At 45.1% G+C, this 22482-nt stretch overlaps 5 protein-coding genes across 5 annotated transcripts; 2 read left to right on the top strand and 3 right to left on the bottom strand.

Moving 5' to 3' along the window:
* Positions 1-106: 106 nt before the first annotated feature.
* Positions 107-4201, bottom strand: HMPREF1120_07219 (uncharacterized protein; the record flags this gene model as incomplete). Its single annotated transcript, XM_009161437.1, has 1 exon — positions 107-4201. One exon carries the CDS (start codon positions 4199-4201, stop codon positions 107-109), a length of 4095 nt encoding a protein of 1364 aa, XP_009159685.1.
* Positions 4202-4585: 384 nt separating this feature from the next.
* HMPREF1120_07217 (uncharacterized protein) lies at positions 4586-8579 on the top strand. The gene is made up of 2 exons (XM_009161435.1): positions 4586-4862; positions 4919-8579. The coding sequence occupies exons 1-2, from the start codon at positions 4666-4668 to the stop codon at positions 5337-5339; spliced, it is 618 nt and encodes a 205-aa protein (XP_009159683.1). The 5' UTR covers positions 4586-4665; the 3' UTR covers positions 5340-8579.
* Positions 5484-7729, bottom strand: HMPREF1120_07218 (dipeptidyl aminopeptidase; the record flags this gene model as incomplete). Its single annotated transcript, XM_009161436.1, has 2 exons — positions 5484-7653; positions 7701-7729. 2 exons carry the CDS (start codon positions 7727-7729, stop codon positions 5484-5486), a joined length of 2199 nt encoding a protein of 732 aa, XP_009159684.1.
* Positions 8580-8636: 57 nt separating the features above from the next.
* HMPREF1120_07216 (N-acetylglucosamine-6-phosphate deacetylase) lies at positions 8637-10010 on the bottom strand (the record flags this gene model as incomplete). Its single annotated transcript, XM_009161434.1, has 1 exon — positions 8637-10010. The coding sequence occupies one exon, from the start codon at positions 10008-10010 to the stop codon at positions 8637-8639; it is 1374 nt and encodes a 457-aa protein (XP_009159682.1).
* A 923-nt stretch (positions 10011-10933) lies between these two features.
* HMPREF1120_07215 (uncharacterized protein) lies at positions 10934-13913 on the top strand. The gene is made up of 3 exons (XM_009161433.1): positions 10934-11320; positions 11392-12934; positions 12987-13913. The coding sequence occupies exons 2-3, from the start codon at positions 11712-11714 to the stop codon at positions 13315-13317; spliced, it is 1554 nt and encodes a 517-aa protein (XP_009159681.1). The 5' UTR covers positions 10934-11320; positions 11392-11711; the 3' UTR covers positions 13318-13913.
* The last annotated feature ends 8569 nt before the right edge of the window (positions 13914-22482 follow it).

Genomic DNA, 22482 nt, shown 5'->3' with positions numbered 1-22482 from the left:
CTAATATCGCTAAATGCAGCAATGCAAGCAAAAGAGATGATCATTTTTCTCTCCAGTCCAGGCGTGCAATGCCATCCTTCTGTCCCAAATCTTCTTCTGTCGGCTATCACCCTAGAAGCTGCCCAATCTTCTCCACCACAACCCGACACACCTGAACCGTCTCGTCATCCAGGCCAGCGGCGCGACTTTGCTGCAAAAGAGCTTGCATGGTCTCTTCCACACGGGCCGCTCCAGTATCACTGCCAAAGATGACCGTGCCAGCTCTCATGGAATCATGGAACCATTTGCCAACGACATAGGCAATCTCTGAAGCAATGTATTTCCGGTTCGACCCTACGAACGGGGCATCACCAGAGAAGAACATAGTCTCGAGGACCTCGAACAAGCGTTCGTAGGGGATTTCCAGCTCCAGGAATATGTCAACCACCCAATGAGCAGGTGCGACATTGCGCTGATGCTCAAATGAATACTTTTCGAGAATCGGCAGGAGGACATGGACGGGGAACGTCGTCTCGGATGTTCGCAGCTTGCTGCCTAGACTTCGGACCTCTTCGGCTATGGCCTCGAAAGGCTGGATCTCATCCTCCTCGGCTGTCTTGTCGTGCACCGACTGGAGCAACTGTTGCCACGTCTGTTTGATTTGCGACGAGTCGCGATGATCGGCAACTTGATAGATCATCAGGCAAAGATCATAGTAACCGGCATTGTCGGCATAATTGTTGAACAACGTGTTGATGTCCAGAATGGCCCCGTTGACCTGGTCAAGGACTTCCTGCCTTCGTTCCGGGCCCAACCGCGGATCATCTTTGAGCCGCTGAAGGATTTCATCTTGGATAGTGGCAATATCGAGCAGATCGGATATTTCTTGTAGCAATTGCTGCTTGATCTTTCGGTTGCCGCCCGGGGTGTAGGTGGAAGCGTTGGCTCGGGCCCGGCTCAAGTACTCGATCCTCTTCTCAAGCGTCAAGGGGAACGCGCTGCGAGCAAGCTGTAACTGAATCTTGGCCGCCTCGGTGAACTGCCCTGCCTGGCCATAGTATTTCCACAACAAATCCGCATAAGTGATGTCTTCGGAGGATTTGCGCTGAAGGTATGTGACAATGAAGGCGGATTCTGTGGCCAAGAGCCGGTCATACCATCCTTGCTGGACGTACCAATCGTACAGATTCGTCAAAAATGCCTCGTCCTTGGACCGGCTGATCACGTCGTACGCCTCGTTCCTTCTCGTGATGGCAAGGGAAGGGCGACCGTCGACAAACCCAGGACTCTGTTCTGCACTCTTGTCCACCGCCACAATTACGGCATGGATCAGATCGTAGCATTGACTTCTCGTGTCAAATTTCCTCTTCCGAGCGTCTGGTTCGGGACGACCGTCGGCCATCCAAGATAGAGCTTCATTGGCCTTGTCTCTCTCATGGGCCACTTTAAGCACCAATTGGATAGCACCGGCAAAGAATTGCAGCTCCGTGTATTGCTTCACGGCGGACTCTAGATAGTCATCCGGGAGGCTGTCAGCCACCTGCTCAAAAAGCTTCAGACTCTCATTCAGCAGGTTTCTGGAGAACTCAGCATTGGCCCCAGCTTCTGCTGCTCGTTTCAACTGTTCCTGCGCCTTGAATATCACCACGTCTTCGGCGCTGCAGAAGCTCCCGCATTTTCTTCTCAAAGCTTCAGCCACGGTCTCCACATTGGAACCTTTGGCGATATTGCGATTAACAATAGCTTTAACCAGCTCCTTGGCCAGGTCGTAGCCTTTCTTTGTGGTGAAGAGTTCTTCGAAGGTCAATTGTAACATCTGAGGCCGGGATGCCTCGGGGAGCAGCGGGATGATCTCAGCCACCTTCTCTTCGAAGAGGACCAGAATAAATGAAAGTCCTTCGATAGTATCAGAGGTGAACTTCACCAGTGAGTTCAAAGCGCGATGTTCGCCCTTCAGCGCAATCTCGTCATCTTTGGTACTCGTGCTTGAGAGGTCATCAGGGCCGCTGAGACCCTTGATGAAGCTCTTGTTGGTCTTGAAAAATCTTTGCAATGCTGAGAGTGCTTCTTGGACATCTCTCAGCTTTCTGATCGGCACGGCTGGCTCGATCGAATAACCAGTCGGACTGGTCACTTGGACCGCAATCACATTCTTCCAGGTGGATCGGAGCAGCCGCGACAGATACAGACCAGTGGCTTGATGACGAGGGGAAGGCCGTACAGCTTCAATCAAAGGTACAGACTTGTCCGTAATAGAGTTTTGATTTATGCTCGGCTTGCCGCCGTACTCAATGAAGGTCTTCCGAGCAAGCTCGAGGACTTCAGGGTCATTGACCCGCATGGCGTGGGCGTCCTTGGTCAACTCAACCCCTTGACCACAGGCCACCGCCAAAGCTGTCGCCAGTGTTTCGGTTCTGCCATAAGCACGTATGAGATTGTTGATCTCGGTCTGGAACCCTTCTGGACCACCACCCTGACGGCTGAGAGCGGCAAATATGTCTACCAATCGGCGTCGTCGAAGGATATGAATGCCGGTGTTGGTCAAAATCGCCACTTCTGGAATCGGTTTGTCGAATTGCACGGCCAAGTCGTTACCAAAGCCGACAGGTGTCGAGACCGGAGGCGAGTAAGGGACGACTAAACCAATGTCCTCTGCGCGGCTGCCCAAGGATAGCCACATGGCAGACTCACTTGTGCGACTAGGCTGGCCGGGTTCGGCGGGCCGAGCGAGTCGTCCTGCGTCGGGCGCCGAAATGAAAAGTTGATCCGTTGGCGCATTGGGGTCGCGGGCTGTGAAGCAGAAGAAGAACCCTGGGGGATATCGGGCAGCCAGTCTGGTCATTGTCAATGTCTTGATGGCTTGGTGAACACCGCCCGGCTGTTCAGACCCCTGAGGTGCTGCAGTGGTGCCAGGGGTGGGATTCACGGGAGGGACCTTGACATGTTGAGCCTGCATACTAATGGGCGCCACGGACTTGGATGTTGACCAATATCCTGAACTCGTAGCGCTGAGGTATATTCGATATCCTGTGGCAGTGGTCGCAACCAGATGGTACCTCGACGCCTCTGAAGCCGGGATGGCCGAGATCGACACAATCTTCACCTGATAGTTGAGCGAGTTGTTCTGTGTAATGATGTGGCCAATGTTGGCATAGATCTCATTGGCCGGTTTCGTGATCAGAAGGTTCAGTCCACCATCGGGTTTGATATGGAAGACACGGATATTGGAAGTAGACGACAGTGTGTATAACAAATCCCGACTGTCGTCCACGACAATCTGCTCCACGTGCTCCTTGTGGCCCCCTGCCAAGCTGGTGAATGTCAAGGCCAGAGATCTTGCCGCTCCACTCGTGTGGCAGATCTTGGAACATCGACTTGAGAACCACCGGTCTTCTTGTTGATAAGTGAGTTCATAGATCTCGTTCTCTGTCCGTCCCCCAAAGAAGATTCTCCCTGTTTTATCCGAGGAAGCAATGAAACTGATGTCGAGCCCCTTTACAGACACAGACATGCCCGTCTGAAAGAGAGATAATCCCCCGGCCGGCCCAGCCTGTGGATCCAGCCCCAAACCCAAAAGAAAGATATCTGCGGTCGTAGCGAGGACAATGACATGCTTGATATTGGGGAGAAATACACCCGCACGCGGCACACATAGCTTGACAGCAAGGATACAGTGATTTTGCCCTTCGAACCCAAGAAGCTCAGGCTTGGAAGAGGTATAATCCCACATGTACAGTGCGTTGTCAATGGTTACCCAAGCATGCCTCAGCTCCGCAAACAGTCCCATGCTCGTAGATAACTGCGCATTGTTGTACTGCTCGAATATTTCATCGGGAATTTTGTGCACTCCTGCCTTTTGAAAAGGCGCCCATGTTGCGGACGACTGAATATCATAGTCCGCCGAATAACCCTGCGAGAGATAACTATCGAGGTCTGGAAACCGCGACTCGATCGCTAAAGACTCGTTGATCGTCCGGGCTGCTCTTTCAAGCGGTTCAAGGGACTCGGCGTGTCGTACTGACGATTGAGATGGAGGATCTTGCGGTCTGAGAGGGGTGAGACTATTGGTGCTGGCGGCTTGAGGCACGAGAGAGTTCCGATTGAATGGCGTCCCGGGAGACCGAAAGGATGGAGCTGGTATCCCAGGTCGCGTTGCAGGAGTTTGAGGCCATATTCCTGGTACCGGTCGTGCAGGCGTCTGTTGCACGGCGGGAGAGGCCATGTCGCGTTCCAGCGGCGGTATATTCAAGGAGAAAACCGCATCAATGGCGGGGGCCGCTGAGAGCGGTGATCGAGCAATAGTTTCGGGGTGATTGTCTTGGAGCAAACGGCGTAGTCAAAGCAGAGCTAGATTTAACGACAGCTGGCGCTGGTGTTGAGCGCGCAAACGAAACGACATGGGAAACGCAGTGAGCTCCGCACAACTTGGATGTCGAACGAGGTTGGACGCGATCTGCTGCCGCTTGCCGGAGTTGCAGCGACTACGCGCCAAGGCTCCATGTAATTGGCCAGATAGTGAAGGACTGGATCAAAGCAGCGAGTACTGTGAACGCATTCTCTCTAGGCCAGGAACATGTCCCTGTTTCCATCAGAGCATCTCCAAATTCGAGGATTGGTTTTGGACAACCAGGCTTCTGTTGATTGTTTCTACTAGTAAATTGTGGTTCATCGTGTTAGTGAGATCTCATGGCGACGACACGCATAGCAAGGGTCTTCGGCCTTGCCGACCGGTACACTTGCGCACGATGTCTCCGAAAGACTGCGACTGCAGGCTTGCGATGGAGCTCGTCAGCAACCTCGTCGACGGTTGCTCCACCGTCGCCGCTCCTCTCTAAGATTAGAGAGGAACTGAAGAAGGCAATGCGCGCTAAAGATACTGCTCGGTAAGCAGGACTTGAGAATGTCACAGTGTAGTCTTGTGATGCTAAGTGCTGGGTAGTTTGAGTGTCCTCCGCGGTACCATCTCTGAGATCAACCAAGCGGCTAGTGGTGCCAACCCGATAAAAAGCGATATGCAGATCCTAGCACTGTTACGGAAACGGAAAGCGGCTTCAGAGGCCGCGGCGAAAGAGGCAGAGGCCGCCAGCCGACCCGACCTCGCGGAAAAGCAGCAGAAAGAAATCGCAGTCATTGATGAGCTGGTGGACACTGTCAAAGTAATGGGGCCTGAAGAGATGAGGAAAACAGTGCGTCAGGTCATCGAAACGCTCAAGACCACAGTGTCAGGGGGGTTGAAACAAGGAGTCGTCCTTAAGGAACTGCTCAAGCCGGACGGCGTGTTGGCGGACAAGCCGCTGGACAAGAAAGTCCTGGCAGACCTGGTGAAGGACGAACTCGCCGGCAAGCCCAATCCTTCTTGAGACTTTCGGCGGGTGGACCTAGTTCGGACGCCTGCTGTGGCAACATCTTGTATAAATAATGACCGACACAACTGTGCAGAGGCCGGTTGGTAAAAGTTATATGACGAACATGAGGCGCCTCCCAGACACACCAGAGTTCACTCATCATTGCTCAAGCCGCGACGAGCCTATGGGCAGGTTGATCTGCCTTCTCCGCCGCTCCTGCCGACAGAAAGAAGAACCATCTCTGCCCTGGCGATCGACCAATTTTGGTAACCCCACAAACTTGTTGATCCAGTTGATGACAACCAAATGCCAAACAAGACTGTTTTCCGGCTTGAGGACCCAGTGGTTCTCGTCAGGAAAGCTCAAGAATCGACTCTCGATGTTCTTCATCTGCAGAACATTGAACGCTGATAGACCTTCAGAAATGGTCAGTCTGTAGTCGAGCTCGTTGTGTACCACCAACATGGGAGTCTCCCAGTGTTTAGTGAAGCGACTTGGATCCCATTTGTCATATACTTCCTGTCTCTCCCATAGTGGTCCGCCCAGGTCATGCAGAGGGAAGTATTGTTCTTCAGAGGCCAGTTGGCCGGTCATACTGAAAACGCCGTCGTGGCAGACGAGCGCCTTGAACTTGCGGCCCAGGTCATGCCCTTGGAACCAATTCATCATAAACCCACCATAACTGGCACCCAATGCGACGGCGCGAGAAGGATCCACAAACTCCAACTCGGATTCGATGAACTCGAAACCTTTGACAAGATCCTCGTAGGGTAAACCACCCCACTGATTGCGTATAGCATCGGTGAAACCTTGCCCGTACCCTGTGGAGCCGGTCGGGTTGGGGCATATCACGACATATCCTTGCTCGGCGAAGACGGCAGGGTTCCATCGCGTCGACCACTGGTCATTCCATGCTCCTTGAGGGCCACCGTGTATCAGATATGCCAGCGGATACTTGTGGTCTGCCCGAAAGAAGGAGGGCTTCATCATCCAGGCATGGACTGGGTGGTCATTTGCGCCTTTCCACCATACTGATGAGACCTGCTCGGGAGAAAGACCGAACATTGAACCCGCTCGACTGAGCGATGATACCACAGCAGGCTCGGACTCACCGGAAGGGTCCACGATCGTGTATGTACTATTGTCGACAAGGCTGTTGCTTGACACAAGCAGCAGGTTCGAGTTGGTAGACAACGGTGACACATCGATAATATATCCGTTCTTGGTCAATTTCCGAGGAAGCCATTCGGGCCCTGGGGACTCTTTGTCCAAATCAAGCGCGAAAAGACATCCTCGACCGATATCTTCGGCTTCCATGAGCAAAGTCTTGCCATCGTTGGACCACTTCAGAGCAGAAGGAGACCTATCCCATCCACCCTTGCTGTCGGCGGTCTGCATCAACTCCCTGGCGGCAATGTCGGTGCTTCCGAGGCCGTGGACGAGAACAATGCGGTTTTTGTCACTCTCATAGCCGTCAGTGGCCATGTGAAGATAGGCCAGCGATTCGCCGTTTGGTGAGAAAACCGGGCTTGAAGCCGCGCCCTGGAGCCCCGGCACCCGGATTTTGTGGAAGTTGGGTGGGCTCAGATCCATGACATCTTTCTTGGGGATGAAGTAGCAATCACATTTGGTGTGCGTAGCAGGGTCGAGGTTGGGATCCTTCGCCACGATCGTCAGCCCGGTAGGTCCAATGTCGAAGTGGTCGGTTCCGCCGAATGGTGGAATCGGGCATTCCAGCTTGGACCCTAGAAGGGCGTTCTTGAAGCCTAACAGACTGTAGCGACCCTGGCGAGAAGTCACCATAGGCTGCGACTTCTGAAGCAATGCTGTGAAAATGGTGTTACGTTGATCGGTGATGTAGTGGTCCCAATGACGAACAAAGAGCGAATCATAGAGGCGTGCCGAGCTATGCTGTTTCTGAACATCCTTTGGGTTGTGGAGGCTTCCATCTGGATTGGCCTGTCCAGAGACTGCGACGGCGACCTGTCCAGGCTCGATCACGTAAAGCTTCAGGTTTGACACTGTTCCTGCTACGGTGCCGGCGGTGTAGCACTTCCCGGGAAGGGTGGCGTCGGTAATCACGAAGCTTGTGTTGCCGTTCTCGCACTCCTTCAACCACACAACTTCATGATTCGTCCCGGTCCATCGCGGTTCCGTCGCTTTGGCGTCTTTGCTGATGGTCACAGATTGACCGGTGGTCAGATCCAGGACACATATCTCATTCGTTCGCGTGTGTGAGTCGAAGGAGTATGTCGACTGAGTGTAGAGAGCAAGCTTCCCATCTGGACTAGCAAGTGCTGCTGACCTTCTCGGGGCACTCAAAAGGACCCTAGCAGGGTGAATGCAAGTCAATTTCAAAGAGAAGAATACTCTTACTCAGGGGTATATTTCTTTCGGACAGTCATGGCTGTAATGATCGGTCTACCAATCGAGCAAAGACCTTGACTCCGGTGGGTGCCTGGAGAGGGCTGACGGCACAGCTTCAGCTTCTAGTGGCATGAACAAGGACTTCTATGCAGTGGTATGTCGGCGGTTGGGATTGAGGTGAGGTTGACTTTATATCAGGGGCGGGAAGTTGAACAATGAGCCTGAGCTTTCTCCGTGTCCGCGAAGCGCGGGGGAACTGGACGGGCTAGACCCTTTGCGGGCTCCGGCACGTGATGCTTCTTCATGTTCTGAATGGCGGTGATTGTAGCTGTTGTCATATTGTTGAGATCTACCCCGGGCTCATCGTCAGTCTGGCTTGATGGACGCTCAATCCGAGTGGCAAGGGGTTTCAACTCGCAAGGCTGAGGGCACGAAGAGATCGCGGAAGGATAGCACAGAGCAAAGGAAGTTATCTGCTGGCTTGCGGGTGAAATAGGAGCCGCAACGGGTCAGTCAATTGCAGTGGAAGGAGATCTCGGCCATCCGGAGAAGATGTTTATCCGACATCTCACATGCAGATTTTCGTTCCGAACTTCACTCAACACAACTACCCAGGTACAAGGAGAGTGGCAGAAAAGATACACTGGGAACCACCCAAAGAGTTCGATCATGCGGGAATCGACCATATCATCATTGATAGATTCGCACACACATATATGCACTACTTTCCACAGTGTCCCAAGCACTCCAGAATGATATCAGTCTAGGATATCAAGATTGCAATCGTGAAACAGTGATCATCAGAAGAAAGCTTATGGTAACCCCGAGGCCGAAACGCCAGTGGTAAAGCACTTTTCGAGCCACCGTGCCGTATGCCCAGTCCTTCCTAGATGCATGCTAAAGCCGTGGAGATGTCGACTTGTCCGGGATATCTTTTCCATGGTCTCAAGCGACCTGAACTCCGAACTTCCACACTTGTTGTACAGTCACGTCCCCTGTCGGTCCTTCTTCAAGGACAACGAGGTCTGCATCCATGCCAACCTCAAGCTTACCTTTGCTCTGCTCGACGTCCTTGCCCAACATCTTGGCAGGCGTGCTCGTTACGCACTGTAGTGCTTTGGCCAAGCCACAACCCGTAAATCGGTTAAAATTGTTGACACAGTCGACCAGATCCGCAACACTTCCGGCAATGCGTCCATTGCTTCCCAGCTTGAGAACCTTGCCCTCTTTGACCAAATGGTCCTCCCCTCGCCAGTCATACTTCCCATCGGGACATCCAGCAAGCTTTTGTGCATCAGTAACTAAAATCGCGCCTTCTGGGTGAGCCGAGTAGGCAATTTTCAATGCCTGGGCCGACAGATGTATACCGTCGGCGATGAGGCCGAAGAAAGGCTGCACGTATCGCGCCTCTTCTTCTAGATCTGAGGCAGATGTGCTGATGCTGAGACTGGAACGCGGAGTGGTCCGTCTTGAAGAGTTTGGAGATCCCCGAGGCGAAGTTGTTGCACTTGCTGGACGACTATGCTTGGGCGTTGCAAGCGGCGTGGAAGGGGCAGATTGACCCAGAAGTCCGAAAATGCCAGGTTCACGATGTGCAAACGGACGCATGGCGTTGAACAGGTGTGTGACCATGGATGCTCCAGCAGCAATGGCAGCTTGCGCCTGCTCAAAGGTGGCGTCCGAATGTCCTATGGCAAACACAATTCCTCTGGCCACAAACTCGGGGATAAATGAAATCATATTGCCTCTTTCCGGAGCAGCTGTAATGTACCGAACATGCCGCAGATTGTCCCGGCCGTAACAAGCCTCAATATCTGTCCACGAATGAGCCTCGCGTAAGACTTCCGGGTTATGGATCCCATTGCGGATTGGAGACAGAAAGGGGCCTTCAATGTGGGCGCCCAAGCTCTCGCAGCCTTTGCTGGCATCACGCTCCTTTCCGGATGGACCGAGATGCGGCAGCACAGAATGATAAGCCTCTGGAGTTGTACTAATGACCGTGGGGACATAGGACGTGAGACCGGACTTTATCATTTGACGGTGCGTATGTGCCAGTTTGGATGAATATTCTGGGTCAGGCGTCGAAAAGTCGAAATTGTAGCAGCCATTGATTTGGACATCAATGAATCCCGGAGAAAGTATCCTTCCATCCAGGTCAACGACTCTGTCTGGCGTCAAATGGGCGGAGTAGAAGGCCGCTTGAGGACTGATGATTCTTCCCGTTTCGGATGATATCCAGAGGTCTCCGGGCACAAGCCGTCCATCTTCTAACAGATAGCCATTGGTGAACTTGATTACCCGCGGTGTGGATGCAGGCATCTTGATGCAACGTTTATCTATTGATGTGGATCAGAACCGAATGTAAAGGAAATAAAGGAAAGGACGATTGCCTGTAGGATTGCCCTACAAGAATAGAGGAAAAATACCAAGGAAAGGAGAGGCGATGGAAGATATGGTAGGGAAATGCCATGGACAAGGCATTAGGCACGTCATTTGCAATGGCACCGAGAGGCAACCTGGGACATTGTGGCCCGCAAGATCAGGGCGAGAGACGATCGAGTTTGGCCGAGACGTGTTGGCACCGTTGAAAGATACCCGAGTCTGAATTCGAAGGCAATGACCTGTTCAGGTTGCACCGCGGCAGCAAGTTTGACTTGGACGGCAACAAACCATGGTGGCATCTTGGATCCTCCTCACTACACGATGAGAGCTATTACTCATGATCTTCTTGACAGGCCTCAACCTTGACCTCTAAGAACACTGAGTCGTCCACGTGAGCTGGAGCTGTCGAGTCACTCGAGCCTCCGCAACGGTAGTAGGATGGCGAGCGATGATTTGGATGCAACGATTGCAGAACAGACAGCGAGGACTGGAGGGTGGCAGAACTAGCAAAACTACCTCGACTGGCCTGGTACGAGATGGGATGAAACGCTGTGGCGGGGAGAATTGAGGCAGGGTCTAGATGCAAGGTAAGGCATTGCCAGTGTCGTACAGTGCTAGGCTGCAGGATGTTAGACGGTGCGAGTGAGGTTGATGGATGTAAGGTCTGAGTTGGAGGGTAGCAGTGGCAGGGAGTCGAAGATGTACCCTCTACTGCAGAGGCCGGAGGATTGAGAAGCGCATGTAACCCTGCCACGACCAGGAAATGCGAGTGCTACTCTCTTATCGGGTCACGTGCCTCCTTGCCTGCGCTTCCTCCGCGATACCTGTGCGAACCGAAGCCTTCCCCGTACGACTAAACACTGCAATCCCATACTCCGTATACCATGCCCTTCCAGGTTTGCAACCAGCCTCTCCTCCACACTACTGCCACTACCGAACCCTTAGGCCTGCCGTCGCCTGTTTCCTCTCCAAATACCATGGCCAAACAAACAGCAAGATCCTATCCGGATCCCTGACACGCCCATAGGCCGCGGCGTATCTCACCTCACTCCCACCCCGGTTCCAATCAATCTCGGGTCCCCTCGTCTCCCTCCTCTCTCCGCTGGACAAAGTGCTACTCCAGCTCTGAAGAGTCTGTAGTATCAGTCGCGCGACCAAATCAGAGCCGTTGTAACTGGTGGCTGTCGAATGCATTGCCGCTATCAACCCCTCTCATCAATCCAATGCTGCTGTCGCGCCGTCCGTCGGTATGTTACGATGTGACTGCTCTATCTCTGCCTCTCGTTGTCTGCTGATACTCATGGTAACCTTTGACTAGTGTAATTGTTGTTCGAATCTGATCGTCGGTTGCTCATGAACATCGACTACTTTAACACCCTTCGTCCCCGGTCCTTGACCACGAACTCCTCCAGAGTGCACGCGACACTCAAGGCTCCGCGACCAACGGCCGCACCAGACTCCACTAGGATCTTGCCCCGAGACATACCCCGGCCTGCACCACTCTCCACTTCACACGACCCTTAGCATATAATCCTCGAGCCTCACTGCTCTTCCAATCCCTCATCCGGCGCAGGTCTCGTCAACTCGTCCTCGCGCACGTGTCCTCCTTCCTCCTTTCCCTTTCCTCAACTCTCTAAGATGTCTGAGGGCATCAATAATGAAAAGATGGCCACAACGTCTGCCGGATCCGCTGGGACTGATACTCCGCCGCCAGAGGCTGTGGTCGGAGAAGATGTCAAGCCTAGGGGTAAACCCTGGATGTACAAGAGGTTGAAACTTGGGCCCATTACCATTCCCGCCTATGCCAGTCCTCAATTCCAGATCGTCTTCGTTGCGCTGGTTTGCTTCCTGTGCCCCGGCATGTTCAACGCAGTCAATGGCCTCGGTGCCGCTGGGCAGGTCAGCGCCCACGATATCAACAATGCCAATACCGCACTTTACTCCATGTTTGCCGGTGTCGGTTTCTTTGCAGGCAGCATCGCCAACAGGCTGGGGCTCCGACTGACGCTGGCCCTGGGAGGCGTCGGATATTGTATCTACATTGCCTCGATTTTGACATACAACCACAACCAAAATGCGGGCTTCCTGATCTTTGCCGGGGCCCTGTTGGGTCTCTGTGCCGGCATGCTCTGGTGCGCGCAGGGTGCCATCATGATGGCATACCCTCCGGAACGATCAAAGGGTCGTTATATTGCCGTCTTCTGGATGATCTTCAACTTGGGCGCCGTTATTGGCGGCTTGATCCCCCTGGCCCAGAACATCCATTCCAAAGCCAATTCGGTCAACGACGGAACCTACATTGCTTTCATTGTTTTGATGGCAGTTGGCCTGATCCTGGCAGGTTTCCTGTGCAACCCTCTCCTCGTCGAGCGATCCGACGGCTCTCGGGTCATCCTGATGAAGCACCCAACCTGGAAGTCGGAACTGCTCGGTCTGGTCGAGACACTCACCTCGGACTGGTATCTTTTGTTCCTGTTCCCCATGTTCTTTGCCAGCAATTGGTTCTACACCTACCACTTTCAGGACGTCAACCTGGCCAGGTTCACCATTCGAACACGAGCACTCAACAGTGTCTTGTACTACTTGGCCCAGATTGTCGGAGCCTGGGTTTTCGGGTTCGCTCTGGATACGACGTACTTGCGACGCAGCACGCGTGCCAAGCTCGCAGTGGTGGCGCTGTTCGTGCTCACCTTTGTCATCTGGGGCGGCGGCTATGACTTCCAGAAGCAATATACTCGTGAGGAAGTCTCTGCCGATGACTATGTCAAGCTCGATTGGACCTCTTCGGGCTATGTGGGTCCCATGTTCCTGTACATGTTTTATGGTTTCTACGATTCGGTGTGGCAAACCACTGCTTACTGGTAAGTTTGTTGTGGACCTTTCCGTTTTCACGACTAATCTATTTCCTTCCAGGCTTATGGGCTCGTTGACAAACAACGGCCGGAAACTCGCCAACTTCACCGGCTTCTACAAGGGCATCCAATCCGCCGGTGGCGCCATCTCTCCTGTTCTCGACTCGCACAAGGTGGCCTACATGACCCAGTTTGCCATCAACTGGGGTATGCTGGCGGGTTCCCTGGTCGTCGCCGCTCCGGTCATTTGGCTCAAGGTCAAAGATACTACTGATATCGACGAAGACTTGAAGTTCAGCGACGAGACTCTGGTTGATGTCGTCCCCGCCAGCGCCTTTGTCGGTCCTGAAGGTATGATGGGCGAGAAGATCGAGGCAAAGGTCGTTCGCTAGAGTTTTGACACCGCATCACCACAATACCACAATGGGGTGGGTGGAAGGCGTGACATATGCGAACTGAACTGCTTTTGTGTCTCTCTGTCTGTCTGCCTGTCTGCATATAATCTTGAGTCTTTAGGTTTAGGGGCGTGTGTGAGCGTGCGAGCGTGTAAGCGTGGGGCTTGGCTTGGTAAAGGTAGCTGCCTACCTAGCTGTTTGTGCGACCTTGCACACTGACATGGACTGGCATCACCTGCTTATGGCGACCTCAGTCCATGCCGATGCCGGCAGGGTGATCATAAAGTGTGTACATCGAATGCACCGATGAGAGTTTCTTTCTTTTTCCAGCCCAAGTGCGAATGCGGCGATACCAGTACCAGTACTTTCCACATTCGAGAAGCGTTGAGCGATAGCGATAGCAGCAGTGATTGTGATAGCGATAGGAATCAGCGGATACCCCAATACTCGGCTTTGTATGACAGGTTCGGATTGCAGTGACAGTCAACTTCACATTGAGGTTCCTTTTCCTCTTTGTCTTTCCGTCTTGATTGTCACATGAATACTTGCTACGATACTTATCTGCAGGAAGACTTACTGCTCGCACTTTGAAAGTCACGTGCTACTCCTGACGGGGATGATTATTAGGTAAGGATCGAGGCTTCGGGCTGTCATGTCACAAGGCTGGGCGGATCAGGGGTGTGATTCCACGGAGGACTTGTCCTATTTCAACGGGGCCTGGGGCCTCGTTAGACTATATACTTTCTAGAGGTTATACGATAGCGTACGACGCTAGCCGAGACCGAAAGACGGGTCCCGACGTCTTTATAATACTTAATACGTAGAGTGCCTATTTTATTATATCCTCCTCTATCTAGACCGTCGAATAGCCTTATTCGTCGTCGAAGAACGTCGAGTACCTTTATTAGCCTTATAGTAGAGAATAAAATAGTATTTCTATATCTCGAATACTTCGTTTCCTAAGTAGTTCTATCGTTAGAATAAGTATCTATAGTATCTATATCTTCGGTACCGATCGAGGTATATAAAGTAAGTATATATCTCTTATCTTTAACTATAGAAGTAGTATATACGCCCGAAATAGTAAAGCTAAATAAATCGAGAGTAAATTAAGGTCGTTAAGATAGTAAGTAAAGAGAGCCTATACGCGTAATAGTACTCGTCGTTACTCTTCGAAGCTAACTCGGGATTAATCCGGCGAGATTTTAAGAAGTATAAGTAGACGTCTCTTACTTCTTTTCTTCTTACTTTCTTTTATACCTCTTTCTAGTCGTTTATACTTCTAAGTCCTAAGTCTTTTATCGATTAAAGCTAAATATTCTATAACTACTATTATAGTTATTATACTATCTAGATAAGTTAGAACGCCGACTAGACTATAAGTTCTAAATACTCTATACTATCGATAAGTTAAGAAGATAATTAAAGACCTACTAGTAACTAAGACGGTAAAGATAGCTTCTTTCGTAAGTATATCGTACTATATCGAAAGATATAGTTACTAATTCGTTTCTAGATCGATAATAATATTTATAGCGTTAAGCCTAGCGATATAGTAGTTAATCTTATTATCTAGGCGAAATAGTACTAGAAGTAGTTCTTTTCTCTCGATAATAGCTTATCGGTTTAGCTATATAGCCGTATTCCTCGGAGATCTATCGAATTTTACGGTTAAAGAGATATTACTAATATATATATTAGGAATACTCTTATAGAGTATATAGTAGATATCGTAAATAATCTACGTTACGAAATATATCTTTATATAGTTAAACTAGATTCTTATCGAGAGCTAGTATTCCTAGAGTACGTTTCGATATCTATCTCGAATTCGCCTACTTCTACTAATACGATATATCTTTTTAGCGAAAAATATATAACTTACGCTATTCGCGAAGTTAATTATTCCTTATCTAGTAATAGAGGTATAAGTAGCGAAGCTTCTAGTCGTCGTTAGCCTACTATATCGGTATTAACGTCTATTTAAACGCGTAGTATTAAGAAACGTCGTACTCGATCCTCTAAAATATAGAAAGAAGATCTAGTAGAAGGTATAAGAGAGGTACGTTTTAGCGAGAGAATAAGTAATCTATATATAGCCGACGAGGCTAAAGAGATAGGAGATTATATAGCTATCGAGATCGAAGGTCTAGAGAATAGATTCGACTTCGTATTATCGCTATAAACGGATATAGAAGATCGACGTTAAAAGATATTAATCGCTATCTAGAAGGTAACGTAGTAGGCTTTAGATCTATACTATATATCGAAAACTATTAAAGTTATTCGTAGGATTAGTAAATCCGATATACGTATAGAGTAATATTCTTTACTAACGCCGACTTAATAAAGTTATCGTTCTATAATATTTATATCTTTAGTAAGGATAGAAGTCGTTAAGACTAGTTCGGAGTCGGAAGAATACGGCTATATAGCTAATAAGCTACTACTAAGGTATCGTTAGTATACTATCGATTCTTCTCTTAAGCTATTATTATAGATACGAAGTTCGCCTAGGCGTATATCGGAAATACGTCGTTATACTAAAGAGGCTATATAATATATATCTACGTCTTCCGAGCTAGTATATAACTCTAAGCGTGGTTAGGTTATAATATAGTAATAATTCGTACTAGTCTCGTCTTCTATAGATTTATCGATATAGTCTATATAAGGCTATATATCGATTTACCCGGCTCTAGAACGTCCGTCTTTTTATTATCTAGTATACGGATAGTCTACTATTTCTACTTATTCTATATATAATATTTATCCGCTATCTATCTATATATAGTAACTAGACCCTACTTCTAGTTTAGGCCTTTTAGGGTATTCTTACTATAAAACGACGGTATCGATAGAGGTACTACTATTAGGACCGGCTCCGATAGTATTATAGTAAGGAGATCGCGAAGTATTACTATTTTCTTATACTACTACGATAGTAGACGATACTCTACGAATAGTCTATTTTATAAATAAGTCTTCTAGTACGATATAACGAGTAGAGGAGCGCGAGCGAGGTTCTTCTACGCCTACTATATAAGGCGATTTACTATAATTTATTAGTTATTTTTTTAGGTTTTTAATATACCTAGAGCGCTTCGTAGGACGTCCCGATAACGTATAGCTAAGGGTCGAGATCTAGTCTACGCTCTAGTTTCTATAGGTTATCTATAGAGAATACTATTATTATTAGATTATTTAGTCTCGTACTATCTTTAGTCTAGAATTAGGTCTTAGTAAGCGTCCTTCGACGTATCGTCGACGGAAAACTAAAGGCTCGGCTATATTATAGTTAGTATTTTAGACTACTAACGAAGATAATAAATTATCTCGTCTTCGTTTCTTACGGGGTCTCGAGTACTCTTAAGAGATAAGATTCCCCTTAAGTACCGGAAGAGTTATTCTAGTAGAACTAGAAGATATCGTAGATATACTTTCTATAGTATCGGCGAGTATCGAGAAGGATAAAGTAGATATATCCTAGTCTATAAGGTTCTATAGCCTTATATCTTTAGATTAATTTAGTCTATTAACGGAGTATAATTCCTTCTTATTCGAGATAGCTTTAGCTAACTTATTATAGCTATTCTCTATATAATTTATATAGAATAAGCCTACTATATTATCTATATACTCTACGATATCGGTAGGATAGATTTCGATATCTATCGATATAGATTCGAGTAGCTCGATATAAGATAGAATAGAGGTATCTTATATAACGGTATCTTAGTACGGTCCGATAGAATTACCCTTATTCCTTAAGATTTCTTATTTATCCTAAATATAATTTTCTATTCTTTTCTAGAGTATCGGAGAAGTTTCGAGAGGGTTAAAAGTCCCTTCGTTCTCTATTCTTCGTATATCGAGAGGGTTAGATAATAATAGTCTATTACTATTCTTCTATTTCTATCTATTCTAGGCGTATAGAGAGATAAACTCTATCTTAACTATTTTATTCGATATTCTTAAAGTATTAATATCTTTATTACTCTTTCTAGCGATAAGATATTATCTATCTAAAGGCGGAGTAATCTACTCTAGAGAATTAGAAGCGAGAACTACTCCGATTATAATTTATTTCTCGTAAGCCGTCGTAGTCTTCTCTATCGACGTCGCGCTATAGAATATTAGCTTCTATTCTTTATTTCGCCGACGTTTATTTATTAGCGTTACTTTAGCTTTATAGCTCTTCTCTATCTTACTTAAACTATCTTCTAGTTATTCTTATAATATTTATTACTACTTCGATATTATCGATAGCTCGTAGTATATTAAGAGATTAGACTCGTTACTAAGTATCTAAAGTATTTTATTCGAAGGCTTCGTTATACTATCTCTAACTATTTAGAGTTATATTTATTATACTCTAGTAAACGATTAGATTATCTATTCGTCTAAATCTACCGAGTAGTACCGTATTAGACGGCTTCTATAGATAAGTAGACGTAAGATCTTCTAGTCTATTATTTCTAGTATATAAGTACTAAACTATAACTTCTTTAGAATCCGAAAGAGTTCGAAGTAGTTAGATTCGAATTTCTACTTCGAGATATTATTTAGAAGAATAAAATCTCCTTCTTTAAGTAAAAGATATAGCGTTTCTAAACGCGTAGATTATAGTTTTCGAGAGTATAGTTCTCTCTCTATAAGTAATTTATTTACTTTATAACGTATAGTATATAACTATTCTAGTCTCGAGATAAAGTCGATATTAAGATTTAATAGATCGAATTCTCGTTAATCGCCTATTAATCGAGGTTCGAGACCGTAGACGAGCTTATATAGACTTATTCTAATTACTATATAAGATCTAATATAGATTATAAATAATATCGATAGAAGATATTCGTTCTATAAGAGGATTTATTACCTAATAAGTTACTTCGTAAGAATTTCGCCTAGTATTTTATTAAATCTTTCTATCTTTCTATTAATCTAGAGATAGTAAGATATTATAATATAATACTTTATCTTAACGTAATCGAGATAATACTCGACGATCTTCGAGATTAAATTAGCGCTATTATTTAATAATAATTCTTAAAATACTCTATACTAGTAGTAGATTTCGAATAAAAAGTCGACGATTACTTCGTTCGTAGCGTCCTTTATAGCCTTTACTATTAGCTAGCCTATAGAGAAATTAATAGCCGTTAGAATCTAACGATTTTCGTAGGGCGTAGTTAATAGAGGGCTAATAAAGTCGATTATCTACTTTTCGAAGAGTCGGGAGATCCGTCTAACCTACGAATATAGTTCTTTCTAGTTCTTCTTCTATCTCTAGACTAACTAGTATTAATTATAAGTTCGAGCGTATATAAGAATATTCTTTATTATAGATAGCTACTATTCGCGTACTTTAACGATACTTTTTATAGTAGCCGCGCTATAGTGTTCGTAGTACTTATAATAGTACTCGATAAAGTCTCGACAAAATAATATAGAAATAAAGAAGACGAAGTAATTACTAATCTTTCGGAATAGGCGGCCTTCTTCTACGAAGTATTAATCTAGATTCTTAATACGCGCTAGCTACTCTTTCTAGGCCGAGCTTAAGTCGAATTTATTCTTTATTATTAATCGAGCTATAATAGTATCTTCTTATTCTATATTATCGTTCGAATATACTATTTATTAGATATTTAGAGATACTTCTACGTCGCTAGAGATCTATACTTTATTAGTAGAGCTCTTTTCTAGAAAATCGAGTCGTCTAGAAATAGTATTAGAGATAATAGCTTCGGAGCCTTTACGATATTAGATATTTAAGTTAAACTTAGAAAACTTATCGATTTATCGCGTAAGGCGCTTCGAAGGCGTCCGAGTAGTATTTAGATATTTTAGGCTTTTATAATCGGTTACGACGACCGTCTTATAGCTATTCTAGAGATATATAATCTAGGTTCGAAGAGCGTACTTAATAGCGAGAAGCTTCTTTTTATATATAGAATAGTTTAGCTCGGCCTTATTAAGTTTCCGCCTATCGTAGGCGATTAGATACTACTTTCTATTAGATTCTTCTTATAGAAGAATATAACCTAAAGTCTACTCGAAGTAGTCTATTTCTACGCGAAAAGGCTTCGATTTATCGACTTATTATAAAACTAGTTTAGTAGCGAGAGTCTTCTTAAGTATTTAGAAGGCGTATTCGTATCTTATATTCTATCGAATAGATCGGAACTTCTTTTTTTAAAGCTCGATATCTATCTCGATTAATAAATCGAATAGAAATATAGTAATCTTTATAAAGTCTTTAATAAATCTTCGATAGTAGAAAGCTAAATCTAGAAATTAATATACTTTATATACGTTTCGAGGCTAAGGCTATTCGAGAATAGCTTATATCTTTATAGACGTAGGTCGATACTCTCTATTATCTACTATATACTCGTAGAATTTAAGCTATTAGACGCCGATAATATACTTCGACGACTTTACGTATAGTTTATAGTCGTATAATACTCGAAATACTAGTTTAAGATAGCGTTCGTAATCTTCTTTAGTCTACGAGTAGATAACGATATCGTCTAAGTAGACGATTACGAACTTACTAATAAATTCTCGTAGAGCGTTATTTATAATTCTCTAGAACGTCGAAGAGACGTTAGTAAGTCTAAATAGTATAGCTAAGAACTTATACTTATCGGATCGCGTATTAAAGGCGGTCTTTTCGATAAATATTTTTCTTATCTAGATCTAGTAGTATTCTTAGATAAGATTGGTCTTCGAGAGCTATTAAGCGGCTTCGATAGTATTAAGATAGTTCTAGATTCGAGATAAGAGATAGATATCCTTAACGGTAGTATTATTAAGAAGACGATAGTCGATATATATACGCTATTTATCTCTAGATTTAGGTATAAAGAGTATAGAGAAGCTCTATAGACTTTCTAAGAGCCGAATTAGATTTTATTCTAGTAAGATACGAATTTATCTATCTTATTTATCTTAATATTCTTTCGATAAAGAGTAGTAGAGTAAATTAATAGACTTAGTATCGCTTATATCGATTTTATACTTAACGTTCCGCTTCGTTAGAAACTTAATAGATAGTTCTTCTCGAAATACTATTTTAAATCTTTCGAGAATACGCCTAAAACGCCTATTCTTAGTTCTAGATATTAAAGAAGTTACTTTATCGCTAGGACTTTATTCTCGTATAAGATATAAGATAGAAGTCTAGTCGAATATAGATAGTTTAGAAATCGTCTTCTAAGTCTTTCGAAAGCTAAGTAGATTTAATCCGGCCTCTTCGATATCTTTATAGTTAATAGTTCGAAAGGGTCGAAGAGGTATCGAAGTTAATTTCCTAGTCCTATTACGTACCGTTATACGTAAGTAATTAAAATCCTAGAAAGCGCTATACTTCTTTAGCTAGTTAAGTCTAAGAATAATATTATACGTATTCTAATCTAAGATACGGAATATCGTTCGAGCTCGAAAGTTATCGACGGTTAAACTCGTTATAATAGTTTAATTAGAGAGAGTCGTCTTACTATTAGTAAGACGTACTTAAAGAGATAACTCTTAGATAATTTTATAGTCCTTATCTAGTCGCTTAGCGACTCTTCTTAAGACGTAAAAGATATCGGAGCTCGTATTAAGAAGAACCGTAATAGAGTAAGAGTTACTATACTATTCTAGCGATCTACTAGCGATATTATATCCCTAGATACGGTCTAAGTTATAATCGAAGACTTTAGTTATATTAATAGCGATATCTATTAGATTATCGAAAGAGAGATTAGGATTTAATAGACTCGTATCGATAATCTTCGAAGAGTCTATAACTTCTTTATCGTCGCTAGATACTCTACTATCTAGCGACTCTTCTCTTTTCCTTAATAGTCTTATCTTATAGGCTTCTTCGGATTAGGATAATCTTTCTTTTAATAGTTAGCTTCTCTATAATTAAAGTAGAGACTATTATCTTAATACTTTTAACGAAAGCTATTTAAAGATCTACGTCCGTTTCTACGACTACGCGAGATTTTAGTCTTAGTAGATAAGAAGAATTCTAGTCGAAGGCCGTTAAGGGCTATCTTAATATTACTATTAGCGTTCTTACGATCTAGTTAGATAATTCGAGAAGATTAAGAAGATTTTCTCGAGAAAAATCTTCTTAAGCGACCTTAAAGAGGGGCTATTCTATATACGTTAGTTTATATCTCTCTTTCGCTTTTATTTATAAAAAGAACGTAATCTCTATAATTTTAGAGAAGTATAGTATCTAGAAGAAGTTTTATTTAATTTCGAATAGTCGTTCTAAGTTCTCGTTTAAAAACGAGTAGATATTCGGCGTCGCTAGAGCGAGGATCGAGATATAGCCGAAGAGTTTCGATCTCTTATCGAAACTTTTATACTATTTCTATTTACTTAAGAGAGTCGAACTCGTCTCGATATTACTTCTACGTCCTAACGTCGCCGAACGCTATCTAGAATACTTTCTTCTATATCTTCTAGTTAATTAGAAGTAGATCGATTCCGAGACTATATTTTATATTTTAGTATATAAGATTCTATTATATTAAGATATTATCTTTAAGATAAAAAGTTATTAAAGCGATACGTTCGCGGCTCGTTAGAGAATATTTATTAACGACTTTCTTTACGTCTAACTACCTTTTAATATAGATTAGCTAGACTCGTATCGCGTTATTATTTCGATAACTCTTATATTTTAAAGGCTTTTCGAGCTCTATTCCGCTAATATCTTAGAATAGATCTAACGATAAATACTACTATCTAAATAAAAGTCTAGATACGTTCGTCTAATTTATAGATAAGAGGGTAATTCTCGATAGACCGTTCGTAGATATTAAAGCGAAGATTTCGAGAGTTCTATAGTATCGTAGATAATCGGTAAGAGCCGCTATAGTTCTTTCTAGATTTCTAAAGCGATTCTCTTCTAGAAGTCTATATATTCTCTATAAATTAGCTTCTTCTATAGAGATATTAATCTCTAATACTACTATTACTAGAGTTAAGAGAATATTTATACGATATTTAGTATAAAAGAGCTTCTAGGCGTAGTTTATAAAATACGAGTAAGAAACGAGCGGAAGATAATATACGATAGAAGAAAGATAAGTAATCTCGAGAAGAATATATTCTTTATAGAAGCTTCTACCTTATTTAGCGAGAGCGCTTTAT

Source organism: Exophiala dermatitidis (genome assembly GCF_000230625.1).
Source record: "Exophiala dermatitidis NIH/UT8656 unplaced genomic scaffold supercont1.6, whole genome shotgun sequence".
Classification (NCBI taxonomy): Eukaryota; Fungi; Ascomycota; class Eurotiomycetes; order Chaetothyriales; family Herpotrichiellaceae; genus Exophiala; species Exophiala dermatitidis.
The sequence above is the reverse complement of the archived record's forward strand: the minus strand, read 5'-3'. Positions and strand labels throughout refer to the sequence as shown.